Below are 15867 nucleotides of genomic sequence, written 5' to 3'. Positions count from 1 at the left end.
AAGCATTACAGAAAATCGTAAGATCTATTTCTTTTAAATCAATGCAAAAGTGTGACCAGCAGTCAGTTAGTATTTAAATAGGAAAGATAGGCAGGAATCATCTAAACCAGTTACTATAAATAGCTTTTTCCACAGTATTTAAAAAAAGCTGAAGTCTAAGAGCAAACAAAAAGAAATCAATTATTCAAATATATAATATAATTTTCTGCTTTTCAAAGAACAGATCATGGTCTCTAGATTAATTCCTATTCCTATCTGAATTGTTATACACAGAGAAATATTCTCATTAAACTGAAACCAGTGTGCAGAAGGGCAGCTCAGAGCAGAGTGCACACCTGGACATGGGGTCCTAGCCCTGCCAACAGCCCACTCTGGTGCTGGGCACCAAGCTGGGATTTGGGTGGCAGCTCAATGCTGAGCACATATTTTTGAGCAGATCAGATCTCCCTCTCAGCCTGCACATTGCTCTCTTCCATGCAGACCACCTTTTGTTCAAAACTTGCAAGACATAACCTTTCCTGGCACCTCGGGATACCAGGTTTTATTATCATTATTATTACAAGTGCCGCACTGCACTCAGCTCCCGAGTGCTGGAACAAAACCAGACACAGTTATGAGAACAAGGAAAGGAAAACACGTCTGTATGGTGCCAGGGAACCTGCAAAACTGTTGCATGTGTCTGACTCAACCAACTCAGTCAACAGCGATTCAGTCTTCGAGTCCATTTTAGAAAGTGTGGAGTTTCTCAGTGCTGAATCCGTGCCAGGCACTGCAACAAAACCAACACTGCAACTGAAGCAGCAGTTGGAGAATTACACCCTGTCATCAGCATATGGTAGACAATAACATAGCCATGAGAAACTGAAGCTAGACGAGAAGTATCATTCCAGAACACAGCGCTCTCTGAAAAGTAAACACAGCAGATGCACTGGCTAAAATCTGCTACCAAGGTGCTGCAAAGCCATGCCATGTTTAAAATCAACCAGGTGAGACTTCACAATTCACATCAAAAGATGGGTGGGGAACCAAGGATATCAGCAACCCCAGAACCAGCCAAGTTGAAGGTGTCACAACAGATAGCACAAAAAGCTCATATTCCTGTGGCCAAACCAAACACTTGATGAAACTTAGAAAATATTTCTCTTGATACTGTCTAGTACAGTTTTTGTAACTAGCTTTTCATGATCTCTTGCCTCAGTGGTTACCTGGAAAATTATAAGGGGTTTTCAAGCTTATTAGGTTGTAAAGAAGACAGTTCTGCCAGTAGAAGAATAATAGCTGGTATCTTACAGACAACAAGGTCCCATGGAAAATGTGAATTGGCAGTGATGTATCTTTTAACTACTCATTCCATCTGCACTTCGGACAGGTTATGTCAATTGCTGCTTCCTGGAAAATTATGATTTCAAGAAAGCTCTCCCAGCACAGAACATTTGTTGAGCTCATCAATACAGAGCAACCACTGGAGGTGTGAATTAAGCGCTGTATTGCTGCACCCTCTGCCTGAGATAACAGAATAAAGTGGTCGTCATCTGTGCTTTCCAAACGTCAAACACGTTAAAGACTACCAACATTTATGAAAACCTCTATGTTAAACCCCACCTGCTATACAACGGGGGAGCGCAAAGGTCCCGGCGATCCTCGCTCGGCCCCGCGCTCACGGCTCCCGTGCCCGGGGCACGGCGGGGCTGGAGCCGCCCCGGCCGGGCTGCCCCGCGCCCGGCACAGCCGAGCACCGGCCCAGAGGGCAAAATGTCACAGGGACCCTGCTCCCCGAGCCGGCCTCGCCCGGCCAGCGGGACCCGGGACCGCCCGGCCCCGCCGCAGCCGGGGCTCCCCGCCGGCCGGACCCGCACCCGCGGCCCGCACTCACTTCTGCCCAGCGCCTCCGCCTTCCACTCCGTCTCCTCCACTGCCCCGTAGCGCCGCATGGGTCTCTCGGCCTCGGCGCTGGCCGAGATGGACCGGCGGAGCTCCATGGCGGGGCTCCGCTCAGCCCATGCAGCGGCGCGGGCGCTGCGCGGGGCTCGGCGCTCGGTGCGCGGCGCGGGGCCCGCGGGCGGGGGGCGGGCAGGGGCTCCGGCACATGCTCAGTGCGGGGCTGGGGCGGGGGAGCCGCCGCACAAAGCCATGTCGCACCCCGCACATGCTGCACACACGCCCCGCCCGCCCGGCCCTGCCTCCGCTCGGGTGGGCACTGCCCGCCCCGCCGTGCTGCGCGGAGCTCCGCGCCCGCGGCTCGCTGCTGTGGCTCTGCCCAGCGCTGCCCTGCCCAGCCCTGCCCTGCCCTGCCCTGCTCAGCTCAGCTCAGCTCAGCCCTGCCCTGCCCTGCCCTGCCCAGCTCAGCCCTGCCCTGCCCTGCCCTGCTCAGCTCAGCTCAGCTCAGCCCTGCCCTGCCCTGCCCTGCTCAGCTCAGCCCTGCCCTGCCCTGCCCAGCCCAGCCCTGCTCAGCCCTTCCCTTCCCTTCCCTTCCCTTCCCTTCCCTTCCCTTCCCTTCCCTTCCCTTCCCTTCCCTTCCCTTCCCTTCCCTTCCCTTCCCTTCCCTTCCCTTCCCTTCCCTTCCCTTCCCTTCCCTTCCCTTCCCTTCCCTTCCCTTCCCTTCCCTTCCCTTCCCTTCCCTTCCCTTCCCTTCCCTTCCCTTCCCTTCCCAGCCCTGCTGAGCTCCCCTTGCCCGGCCGAACCACTCGAGCAGGCAAGAGTTCACAAATCCGCTGGCTGCCAGGGCACGGTGGAAGTGTCCATTGTCCATCTTGTGGCAGGTGCAGCGCTGAGCACATTTCTGACCTGAGCAGCTGGGGAATAATGGCAAAATCCACAGGCACTCACAGCTTTTGCAGTCTAACACATCTCAGGCTCCTGTGCATGCAGCCTTTGGCTTTCCTAAAAGTCCTGCACTGACTGGAATGACACTCATTCCAGCATCACGTTGCCAGAAGCCAGAGAACAGCACTCAAACAAGTGATGCAATTTTGTCTCTCATTTTTCATCAGCATGCAGCTTTGCTGCTTATGCAGCCTGCTGGGAATAAAGGAAATTATTTTGCAGGAAGCACAAGTGCGGTGATTATTACTGTTATTACTACTTTTGTTGTAGGGATTTTGTGTGGATTAAATCCCTGAACAGCATTTTACAGTTGGAGCCTACCTTTCCTAGTGAGATCACATTGCACTTTACTGTGAGTGGTACAACTTCTGACATAAAGACAATGAAGCAGGAGTTAGGCAGGTTGTCCAGTGCCCTACTGCAAATCAGGGGTTTAACACTTTTTTGCCTCACTTATCAAGAATCATGGGGTACTTTGGGTGAATACTGGGAAAGCTCACTTGTTTATCACCTACTTTTGCCTTCAGTCTTGTCCTTAATCATCAACACTTCAAAAACACCACCTCTGGATTCAGTGGTACACTTACTAATTGGGCTGGCACACATTGATGCTATTGTGTGAGCAATTTTGTCTGAGGAGTGCTTCACATGCCGGAGGCCAGAAAACCCCCACATTGCTTTTAAAATTGTAACTGAGAATTTCTCTACTTGTCTTCCTGAGAACTGGAATTAGCCAACAAGATGAGCTAGACAGTTTTAGGACATCTTCAGGGCACTCTGATTTTTCTCTGTCAGCTGTGCTCCCCAGAGATGTGCCACGAATTGAGCTCCAGACATGCTGGAACAGCTCTTGCTGGCTGTGCAGTGCCTCATCCTCGCTGGTTTTGGCCTTTAGAGACAGAGCCCAAACAGAGCTGTGAGTCAAGCAGAAAAGCTGGTGGCAGGACTCTGCACAGCTGATTTTGGGTGACAGTGCAGCTGCCTGCTGGGGTGGGCTGGACTGACTCACTGGTAGAAGTGAGGAACACGAGTGTGGGAGGAATGAGAGTCCATCTGGGATCTGGATGAGAGTGGGACTAAGGGAAACAGGCTGATCAGGGAGAAGGGCCAATTGTTAGTGGATCTGAGGACTACTTAATTTCAAACCATCCTTTCACATTTTTTAGGTAATTACATCCCAACTGCATTGTTTAAGAGATGGGGGAGTTATCCTAGAAATAGTTGAATATTTAAAGCTCTGCTTTTGTTAGTATGGCTGAAAAACACCCACTAGGCAGAAACTCGTGTGCAAAGAATTTACTTACATAAAGCAAAGAATATATAAGGTGGTTTATTGTAATTACAAAGTTTTCACCTGCCCATTTTGAAAAGTCCCAAAATCCAGTATAGGTCCAGTTCTACAGAGGTTCTGCACAAAGACTTTTTCAAGAGTAGGGCCCAAGTATATATCAATTATTTGCTAATGTAATATCAGCATTTTTGTTAGTGTGACTCTGGAGCACTGCTGCCAGTGGAATTAAATTTCTCTCCTACTGATGATGTCTTTCAGTGGACCTAGCAATATAAATTATAAATGCATTTCTTTACTCATGAAGGCTGGTTTTCTTCTGCTGAAAGCACTGTTAATGCAGAAAATACAAACATTTGGGTCTTTTTTCACTACTCATAACATAATGCCTGGTAGAGAAACAGAGGTGCACTTTGCTCTTGCAGTCATTTTCCCTGGCAGCTTCAGTTCCCATTTCTCACTAAATCCTGCCACCAGGAGCTAGAGCTGGGCAGGAACAGTTGGCAAATCCACTCTCTTATCTCTTGCTCTCTGGCCTCTGTCAGACATCACAGATTCCCCATGGCAGACATGACTTAGATTTATCTCAGCTGTTTTTTTTTTTTTAATAGAAGGTCAGAATACACAGCACAAATTTGGGAAATGCAGCAGCAAAGAGTCAGGGCATAAATACCTGGTAGAAAAAATGGAAACAATCTGTGCACTTCAAAAGCTGCAGTTCTGACCAAAACAGAGATTTCAGAAACATACTTCATTAACTTTTTTATTTCCCATTTTACTTTTGTCTTAGTGAATTTTTTCTATGTTCAATGTCTTTTTAAGGTACAAATTTCACAGAAAAACCTGCTATAGCATTTGTCAGATACATTACTAATACCATGGGTAGTGAAGTTGCCTGTTTAAGAGTCTTATTTTTGGCATTTGGAGCTAAGTCCAGTGGTATGACTGAGCTGACTGCTGTGCAGGTGAGTCACTATGCAGGTGGCTTTTGCATCAGTGATGGGTGTCCATAGCTACAAAGGAAAAACAGATGTTTGATTTCAGTAAAAATAGATGTCGGCATAAATTGGTCTGGGCTATTTTAGACTTGCAAACACAGCAGGCAACAAGTAATATTTCAGCCTGTATGTGGGCATGTCCATTTTGAAGTAATAAACATCCTGTGCAAATTTTGCAAACACAGCAGCACACAGCTCCAGGCACAGCTCCTTCAGGGCCTGAGCCTTTTCTCATTTCACATAGTCCAAAATGTAAAGGTGACTTTCTGTAAGCTTCTATTTTACCTATACAAGTTGGTATCTTACAGAGAGAACTCAAAACTGCCTGCAAGATGTGAGGCACCCAAAGAGACTGTGCCAGTGTCTTGTTGATTCCTTCCCTATGCAGTGTCCGTGCTCCATCACCCCTAAGAGGCAAGTTCACTTCTGTGAGCCATTTCACTACTCCCCTCCCTGGAACTGGAAGCTATAAAGTCACTGCCCTGACTTCTGAAAGGGTTTCTTTACAATTTGAATTTCTCTCTATATTTGTACCTGTGTTCCATTAGCAAATTTTACTAATTTCTACCCCAAAACAGTAAGCAAAACACTGTATGGGTAATTGCCATGATGTATCAGGTGTAGTAACGAACACATAATAATTAATCACTGTCTGGTGACCATTCTGAACTAGATATAGAACTAATACAAAATCCTTCAGTGTCATTGGCATGTCATGGCTAATCAGCTGCAGTTAACAGTCTTGTTATATTTTGGATGTAAAAATATGTGATGCATGAAATGGAAGCAGCTGAACACCCTTGGTAGGTGAGTAAAGGTGGGTTTTAATTCCCAGAGAGGTGTAAGCAATGGCAAAACAAGAACACCACAGGGCACCAGTCTCTCAAGGTGGATTTCTCCAGGCCAGCATAGAACAGGAAAAAACAAACAACTAGAGGTGGAAAAAGGAATCATCAAAATTTGTATTTTCTTTCCCAAATATTTGAGCAATGTGAGGAAAGCTGCTATCCTGGCAAATCAAAGAAATAATGAGAGTTTGTTCTTATGTATGCACACACAAAGTGCATGTTAGCTACAGTAAGGTACTAACTCCAGGGAAGATGTAACTTTGATTTCTCTGCCCCAAGTTACACCCTGTAAAAGGACACACAACTCAGAATGAAGCTGACACTTCCTCCCCAGCTAAAGGATCTCGTGTGCTGCAGAACTTCGTGTGCATGGTTTGAGTCCATATGGGCCAAACCCTGCATTTATCACAGCCATCTGGGGGCTTGTGCATTTTGGTTCTGTTGTAACTGGATAAAGCACAGTGACAGAAATGGGGAACAGTTCTCATTCCCAGGCAGTTCTCAATGTCCCAAAATCTCTGGTGACTGAAGCACCTAACGGGCTACATACCCATGCTCCCTCCTGGTCTCTGATTCTGTCAGTCTTGAGGGGGCAAAATGGAAAGGGTGACTTATCAATATCCCATTTTTAAGGTCTTCTGGCAGAGGGGAGCATCAGCATAGGTGTCCCTGCTCCTCACTTACACACCCCTAGGTGTGTGCACACCCACCTGCTGTCATTTTCCCCCCGTTGTTTTACAGCCCCCATTCATGACTGGTTTTCCCTGAACACAGCAAACAAAACCACCCATTCTTCAGTTCCTGAAGCTCTCTCATGTACCCTCTGCTACAGCAGAGCTGTCCTTGACAGTGTCTTTTCTGACCCTACTTCACACCTCATTAGACTTTTCCAGGCCCAAGATTTCTTTCGGCACAAAAAGGTGTCATTGCTACTAGTGTTGCATAGCAGGGAATGATACATTCTGCTATATTCTTTGCACTAAACTGTTTTTCTATCTGGATACAAGGTGCAAGATTTTTAGGCACAACCACAATAAATTAAAAAACTGGAAAAAAAAAGGGGGGGGGAGGCAGTGTTTATTAGGGTGGATGATGTTGATAATTATATGCAACACATACAGACACATAATCTGCATTCTTTGTTCTTGTTTAACGTGGGTTACAGGAACTTCAGACATGGTGGGCTTAGCAAGTGCATGTGAATTCTTAGTGAACTTGAACATTAAGAGAGGACAGTCCTTGGCTGGTTTAGAACAGGAATATTAGGCAGAGATAGAAAAAATATTATCTGAGACATATGTGAAAGTCACTGGGATTAAAACAGCATTACTGTCTACATTTAGAGGTTGCAGAGCAAAAAAGGGTTTGCAAATGAGCTTCAAGAACGATGTAGCAAAGGGCTAGCAGAGCTAAAGCTATTACAGTTTATCCAAGGAATAAACAAAAACTCTGCTTACCACTACATGCACGCAGAAGGCTTTGCCTGCTGTACCTAGTCATTAAATCTTTTCAGAAAGGGAGTAACATTTTATTAGAATGTTAAGGCTAGATTGATGTGGGTAGGTAATAAAATTTCATAAGAACACATAAATAACTTCTTTGAGACACAGAATCCTCTGTCACTTGAAGTGTTTGGATAAATTCCTAGAAGATGGCATTGGAGTCAACATCACTGGTTTGATTCAGGAAGAACTCTTTGCTTTGCACTACCCAAGGATTCAGACTGAGTGATGCTTTTTCTCCCTGTTGGCCTTGAAGCCTGTGAAAGAGAATTTTTCAACTTGAACTCTTTCCATAAAGCTTCCTCCTCATTCTAAATATACAAGAAGTTACAGCAGGGAATGGAGGTGGTGTCTCTCTTCCAGTTGTGGAATATATTACTCCCTTCAGCCTCAAATCTCCTGAACCATTTCCTTCCCAAGAATATCCCTCACAAACTTGACTGAGTAAAGTCCTTCAGTAAGGACCCCATTTCTAACATCTGCTCTCTAGAAAAGTTGTTTATATGTTTTTCCTACCTAAATTCCTCCATTCCTCCTGCAAATATATTAATTATCTAGAGAAATACTTATATCAAAATTTTGCATCTTTTTAATAGAAGTCCACTGGCTTCAGCATAAGACTTTAAAGATGGGAGTTCTGTCCTGAATTTATTCAGAAATGGCAGATGACTTAATATATGCAACTAAACTCTAAAGGGAGTTAATAATCCCTCCTTAGTTTTTATTCCACTACTGTGTTAAGGTCTGTGACATCAAATTGAGATTTTTGCTGCATGTGGTCCATGAAGATCCCAAAAGAACCTTACATATGATCTGGCTTTGTTTATACACATATGAGTTAAAGATAGACAGAGCCAAAGAACAGCATTTAATGTTTATTAAGCCTTTGCAAAAACACAGACAATTTCAGTCAACTTGAAATTCGTTATTTTAGTAAAATTCAAGTATTTCTTGCACATCTCACTGGATTGGCACTAGCAGTAGAGGCAGCAGCACAAGCAGGAAGCACTGGCACTTACAGCAGAGAATTGGAAGGCTGAAGCTGCATAGATTTCAAAGGTTGTTCTATAAAGAGAATTCAACATATCAGATATGGTAACAGACTAGAGGCAGTTTCACCTTCGCTGCAGCAGGAACTGGTTATTTTATGCTGTGTTACTGGGTGGGTGCTTCTGGTGTGAAAAAGACAGAGGCCTTCTGGTGAATTTTCCAAGAAGGATGTATTTAGCATACTAGTAAGCACAGAAGGTTCATTTACATAAAAGATTTCAGTAGAAAAATAAATTTTGAAATTCTCATTTTATCAAATTCAGATTCCACATCTCCACAACCATCCAGAATAACATGGAGCTGGAACTGATATAAACGTCTGCTCATCCCATTTGCTCTTAGAGAGGATCCATGACATAAAAATATCACCTGACTGCAGGCCTAATAGCTACTGGCAGTGTGTTGCTCCTTCCTGAGCACCTCTGTGATGTAAAATTCTGTTCATCCTGCTGGTTGTGGAATCTGCATGTTCAGCTGGCAGTAAGATCAGTGCAATTCCTGGAAATAGTCATAAGGCCTTTATGACTATTTTAGAAATGGTAGCAGAGAGATATTAGGATAAACCTTGCCCATCTTTTTTCTTCTTTCTTTTTTTTATTCCCCCAGGAAATTACTGAGTTGTTAGAAGAAGCAAACAAAACTTTACCTATGTGTCAAATAGGGTTGGACTAGATGACCTGGGATGGACATAGAGATGTCCTTTCCAACCTCAGCCATTCTGTTATCCTGTGAAATTAATCTTCTAAGCCAAAAAGATATCAAGGAATAATGAAGGTTCTAACAACTAAGGGATTAAGTCCTCAGACTAAACTATGAGAGGAAGAAAATCTTTAGAATGTCCATAAATTTATCCACACTGAGAAATTGTCCCAATGCAGCTTCATTGTTTTGCATTTTGTGGGTCTGAAATGTTTGTCAGACCAATCAGTGCTCACAATTAAAAGGGAAAAACCACTTTTTTATGTGAAAAGGGATTTGTGTTACTTAGCTGTCAAATGCCTTAAAAGAAAGGGAGAAAGGGAAAGGATTATGCAGGATCTAAAGTCTACTGAAATATAAGAGCCACAGGCTTCCATTACATGAAAGAACTGTACTTCAAGTAATAAAAGATGGAGAGAAATTCTGAACTCCCCAGCAAAAGAAACCTGAAGACAAAACAGGATTTAGCTCAAATTCCCAAGCAAAAATCTGATAGCACAAAAGCAAGAGCAACAAAGCACAGCTTGTATAAGCTTCTAAGCCATTTAAAATAAAAGATGGATCTTTCCTTTATTAGTTAGTCCTGATGAAAAAAGGCATCAGCATTATACAGATCATGAGTTATAAATTCTTGATTCATCTAGAAATTCAGTTTCACCTACCATACCTATGAAGAAAGATTTTTTTTCTCTGAGTTACAGCAAAATATCACATACTGCTTACAGTAAACCAACAGCATTTCACTCTTTCTGTAATTACATTATTTTCCAGTTTCCCTCTCCAAGTGAATGCTATTAATCATTAAACACTTAAGGCACAAGCAGAAATAAAAATAAATAGCATCTGTAAAAAAAAAGTTAAATACTTAATTATCACACCTCACCTGAAACTTTTAGCTCTTACTAAATAGAAGAGACTTTAGAATACAGTCTGATCCCAAAAATATCAACAGAAAGAAACCACTACTTGCTTCTTTATCCTGAGGACTTCATACACACAAGAACAGCTGAACAGCTATAGCTGTCTGAAGCGTCTGTTCACTCATTTTTTTAAATAGACAAAATTCAGTAGTTCCTCTGTGCATTCCTACTCCTCCTGGGATGTCCAGCATCAGCGCAATTCACACTTTGTGATTCACGCAGCAACGTCCAGCAGGGGAATTCAACTCACCAAATATAAGAATCTACATGGAAGCTATTGACACAGCAGCCACTCATCTGAGCCTCCACCTCAGAGAGGGGCAGAAATGGGCCCTTCAGTGCACATTCCAACATGCAGGGTTAAACCAACTAGCCAAGCTGGAGATCTCCACAGCAAAGGTGTCAAAAGTCAATTAAAATTAATTCCACCTTGAGGCTGTAGGCAGGTGGGCTCTTTCGTACCTGCCTGTGCAGCTGAAGATGGAATTGCAGACTTGTCCATCCTGAGAGGGAAGGCACCTCCTCCCCCTGCCTGCCAGCAGAACAGGCTGTGGAAGCAGCCCCTGCCTTCTACCTCCTCCCACTGCTGCTGTCCTCTGCTCATGGGGGCACTTTGCATCACTCCTGAGCACTGGGTCATGCTAAACTAGTTGATTTTACCTGAAACAGATTGGGCAGTGCTTGCATGATCCCTTTCCCTTTCTCAGCTAAGCAGCACTGGGCTCCTACAGTGACAAATAATTGTTAGCAATATATTAAGCAGTACAACTACTGGCCAAAATAATGGATATTTATAGCCCAAGCAGGCTTTGGGACACTATTTAGACAAGGCTGAGGAATTCAGACATTCCTCAAAGGGGTTTATTATTCTTGTAACAGAGGGATGAGTCTTCTCTTTAGAATCAGACCCATTAAATCAGACACTCTTTCAAGCTTACAACTTAGTAACTTCAAGGCAAAAAATCCCACTCTAGTATAGCAAGGGCTCCTTTACTGGTCTGGTTTCAGCTTACTGCAATCATAGAAACTTGCACAGTTCCTGTTTTGAGATACATACGCACATTTAAAAAATACCCATATCCAGACCTGATCCTCAAGCTGACAAAGTAAATCCATAATTAATGTTCACCTTCCCCTAATCAGTCTTCTATGAATAGGAATGTTTAAAAGCCATTTGAGGAAAAAATGGAAGTTCCTGATATATATATACAGCTGGTTTCTCCCATTCATGCTACCTTCCTTCCCATGTTCTTTTACATCAAAATTTTAATTATATCTTCAGCATGATGAAACAGCTGAAAAGAGTAGAGGAGTCAAGACTCCCATGGCCCTTGAGAAGCAAAGGAAGCAGTGGCTGCACACAGAACCAAAGCTCCCTGCAGTGCTTGGGGGGTTCCACCATGCAGGAGCTGCTTGACTGACCCCAAGGGTCAATGGGCAGCACCCACCCCAAAGGGCTCTGACCAAAGCAATCTTTATCTCCCAGCTAAGATAAAACATGTACAAATATAGTCCAGGTTTGCATATTCTATGAAATAATACATTTCCTATATAAATTTTCATTTAGAATAAAACTTTGGCCCCATAGAAATGTGGGCTTTACAAACACAGCACATTTGTTTCCTCTCAATTAAACAAATTCAACACCACTTCTTAGATATGGAATCCATTACATTTTGTTCTGCAAAGTAATCTTGCATTGATAACAATTGTCAAGTCCAACAACTGATGATTTCATGTTCTATTCTCCTTTTTCTAGCAATTACAAGTTGCTTGAAAATTAAATTACAGTTAATATTTCTCCTCAGTGAGGCAGTCTGACATGATGTACAAATGCTTACATTGCCCTGTAAGTCAGTTGTTTCCAGATGAGATGCGCTGACAGCATGAAAATAATTAAATGTCAATATACAACTGGCCTATTTTATGAAAAATAAACAGGCACAAAGACAAACTGTTCCACTGCTTATACTAGCCACCAAATGTTGAGATAACTGCTTATTTTAAACACAACATGAGGCTGCAGTGTAATTTACTGACTTTCACAAACCCAGTTTAGCAATTTAGAATATGTTCAGAACTAAAGTTCTTATTTGTCTGATGATTCTTTGTCTGCATTGACCTTCTCTCCTTGGAGCCACATGAATGCTGACTTTGCTGTGCCATCTCCACTCTGTTGGGAAAAGCAAATGAAGGAAGCCCAGACAAAGCCACAGAGCCCAGTGTAAGCTGTTCTCAGGTGAACCGGGATCAGGATGAAGTTTGACAGCTGTGTGGGAAGGAGAGAGAGCTCAGTCAGTGCTCCAGGCATTTTACCCACCCAACACCTGCACTGCTCCTCCTGGGGTCAGACACAGCGTGGATAGACAGGACCCCAGGTTCTACAGCAGGAAAGGCTCACAGAGTCACCCTGAGGACTCACCTGCACAAAAGGCCAGTACATCAGTCCAGTCTGAAAGGAAAACAAATCATTTGTTATGAATTTCAACCACCGAGATTCATTTTTTCCACATTCAGTGATGACTGAAATGTATTTGAGTAAAGTTAATAAAAGCTGTTCAATTACAAAATGAGTTGCTTAACCTAGAGGTTGCCATATTAAACTTCTAATGATCTTCATGAGCCTCTATGCTCTGAGTTTTTCAAACACCTCATTTTAACTAATTTTAAACACAAAACCCTAAGCACAGTTAATTCTTCACAGACATCTGACACCAGACACAATAAATGCATTTACCAGATGGGTGAACAAATGTTTGAGCATGTGAACATTTGTTTCAGCCATTAATGAAAAATACCACTGAACACTATTTATTTCACACTTGCAGTGCTCCTTCTACTTACTCATACACGTAAGGCATATTTAGAAAAATCAATGGATAATTTACTCATAGAACATAAGGCTGATGGAAACCTTATGTTTTGATAGGCTATAGTGGGCACTGCTTTTAGCATCATCTTCCATAGGAATAAAAATAATCCTTTTCCATCCCACCTATATAGTTCTACAATATGAAGAGAAATTCACATTGCAATCACATCTTCTCCTGTTACTTTTTTTCCCCTTCTAATCCATCCATAATTCTTCTTGCATCTGAGAAACCTTTAACATTCTCAGCTTGCTCAGCTCTGAGGTAGCATAGATAATTTTGTCTTGTGTATGCAGAAATGCAAATCAAAGCCAGCTGTTTGTAGCAAAGCCTTCTTAAAACAAGGGGGCTTGTTTCTGAAAGTGAGAAGATTGTCACTGAAAAGTACAGGCTAAAAATGATTCTCAAAGAAAGTGTCTCTGTAATTAATTATTTTAATACGTGTACAAGTGTTGTCAATAGTATCACTAACTAAACACTGGTGTGTGGGTAGTTCTTAAGACAAAAGATAAAAAAACCCAGAATCAATGTTGTAGGGCTGTCACTCAAACAGAGCTGGGTGCAACTGTTATGTAATATAAACACTGTACATTTTACTTCTTAAAGGCATAATTTCACCCATCTGGCAGCACTGCCCAACCCTAACTGCCTTTACTTCACGTGACTGCTGGCACTTAAAGCTTCCTACACATAATCAAATAATGGAGTGAAAGAAAAAAAGAGTAAAAAAGAGTGTTGGAGGAAGGAATATTATCTTTTTTGTTGTTGTTGTTTAGCTGTGACATAAGTAAATTGCTTGCCTCACCTTATATGTATTCCAAAATTTCTTTTTACAGTCTGAAAAGATGTCCTCTTTCCTCTGAAGGATGCTCATACCTGGTGGTAAAATATTTACAACAATCAGAAAAAGTGCAAAAAATGAAATGTTCAGATTTTGCAGTGACATCCCAGACCCTTCTCAAAATACCTTATAACATATTTGAAAGAAAAGCTGATATAGTTACACAAATACCATTCTGACTGCCTAATAGTGGTACATGAAACCTCCTCATCTCTGGACTTGACTCCCAGCACGGGCACCCAGGATCAGCTGGGATTTACTGGGTGTGCAGGGGTTGTGGCATCTGTTTCTGTGCCACACCACACACCACTGGTGTAGCAGTGGAACAGAGAGGATAAAAGCACCTTTTGCACCTTTGAGAGAGAGAATAAGGCATTTTGCACATAAGCAGAGGCTCCTTAGTCTGACTCTAGGATCTTTCTAGGTATTCCCATGCCTTGGGGTTATCAATCTCAATGGATACATTATTTTACTGCTACCCAGTTCAGGGACTTTTACTAGCCCCTTTCAGGTCCTTCAGATCCTTCTGGTCCTTGGGCAATTCTCAGCTTAAGTTGTGACACAGTTAAGATCTCGAGTGGAAGTATTTGGTGTTTGATGTCTTTTCTTGCTTCATTTATCTTCAATCACAAATTGAGTAATTTCCCTGTTGGAGTGATAGAATGCAGATCTCCCAGTCCCAGACAAAAAGAGGACCTGTCTTACTCTTCCACCACATTAAGTTTAAGTTAAATGAGAGCATTTAATTACATTAGTCTCACCTATTACTTTTCTTATTCCCTCATGTTTATTTCTGAAATAGTTACTAGACTTATTTAAAGTATCTTGTTACTTGTTAGCTTTTGAGATTAGCCCTTAGTAGCATGCTTTATTTCTATAGACTCTCACAGTAGAAGCTGCTTCGCTGAACGATGGCATTTCCTGACATTTACACCCGTGTTTTGGAAAATGAGACAGCTGATGCTGAGAACCGAGCACAGCAATTCAAACAGACATGGATGCTGCAATCCTCGTAAGGTGCTTTCCATTCTTTGCTGCTAATTAAAAGCTACGCGCCCGACCGAGCTCAGGACAGGCCTCCTTTGCTCCAGCACCCCTCCTGGAAAGCTCTCAAGTGCCACAGGCGGCTCAGCGCCCGCGGGCACCCTCGGAGGGAGCTGCGGGGTCTGCAGAGCGCCCGGCCGCGGCCCCGCTCCGCGCCAGCCGCGCTCCGGGGTGCGGGAGCCGCTCGGGGCGGGCAGGGGGTCCCAGCCTCCCTTGGGGAGGATGCCGGTCCCGCTGCGGAGCCGCTCGGGGCGGGCAGGGGGTCCCCAGCCACCCTTGGGGCGGATGCCGGTCCCGCTGTGTGTCCGGGGCAGGCGGATGCCGGCGGCTGCGCGGGGCTCTGCGGGGCTCTCCGGCACTCACCCGTGTAGAAGGCGAGGACGGCGACGGGCGCGCCCAGCAGCTGATCGCAGAGCACCTTGCCCAGCACGGCGGGCGGGCGGCGGCCGGGCAGCGCCCGCTCCAGCGCCCGCAGCCACACGTAGCTGAAGTTGCCGTGGAAGGCCAGGGCCACCAGCGCCACGCGGCGCGTCTGCGCCCAGTCGGGCGGCTGTCCCCGCAGCAGCTGCTGCGCCGCGTCCCCGGCCGCGAAGAGCCCCCCGTAGAGCAGCACGTTGCACAGCCAGGGGAAGCGCCGCACGCCGCGCAGCAGCGCCCCGGCCATCGCCCGCCGCCGCTTCCGCCGCTGCCTCCTCCTCCTCCTCCTCCTCCTCCTCCTCCTCCTCCTCCTTCCCACGGGCCCGCCCGCCGCCGCCTCGCCATCCCCGCGGCCCCGGAGCGCTCCCTGTGCCGGGGAGGGCCGGCTCCCCACGCCGCGCCCCGGCGGGTGGTGGATGGCCCCGGGGGATGGCAGGGCAGTCAGCTCGTGGGCTCGCTTCTCCAGTGCCTGTGCATTCACCCCGGAGATGTAGGTGACCGTGTCACCTGCGCTCTGGCCTAAGTAGCACTATGGGGTCACTGTGCACTGGTGCCGCAGCTACTGAG

At 44.9% G+C, this 15867-nt stretch overlaps 1 protein-coding gene across 4 annotated transcripts in view; it reads right to left on the bottom strand.

The window, feature by feature from the left end:
• BMERB1 (bMERB domain containing 1) overlaps positions 1 to 15590 on the bottom strand; it is a 59808-nt gene extending 44218 nt beyond the window's left edge. The window contains exons 1-4 of one of the 4 annotated variants that reach the window (XM_064390051.1): positions 15247 to 15588; positions 13804 to 13874; positions 12551 to 12580; positions 8320 to 12397 (exon numbers count right to left, since the gene is read on the bottom strand). In XM_064390051.1, coding sequence (XP_064246121.1) covers positions 12218 to 12397; positions 12551 to 12580; positions 13804 to 13874; positions 15247 to 15547 — 582 coding nt within the window. In that variant the 5' untranslated portion in view covers positions 15548 to 15588 and the 3' untranslated portion in view covers positions 8320 to 12217. Of the gene's footprint in view, positions 1 to 1873; positions 2162 to 8319; positions 12398 to 12550; positions 12581 to 13803; positions 13875 to 15246 lie in introns of those variants that run through there. The other 3 variants (XM_064390054.1, XM_064390053.1, XM_064390050.1) reach the window with 3 other exon arrangements.
• Positions 15591 to 15867: the final 277 nt, after the last annotated feature.

Source organism: Passer domesticus, chromosome 15 (assembly GCF_036417665.1).
Source record: "Passer domesticus isolate bPasDom1 chromosome 15, bPasDom1.hap1, whole genome shotgun sequence".
NCBI classification, from domain to species: Eukaryota; Metazoa; Chordata; class Aves; order Passeriformes; family Passeridae; genus Passer; species Passer domesticus.
The sequence above is the reverse complement of the archived record's forward strand: the minus strand, read 5'-3'. Positions and strand labels throughout refer to the sequence as shown.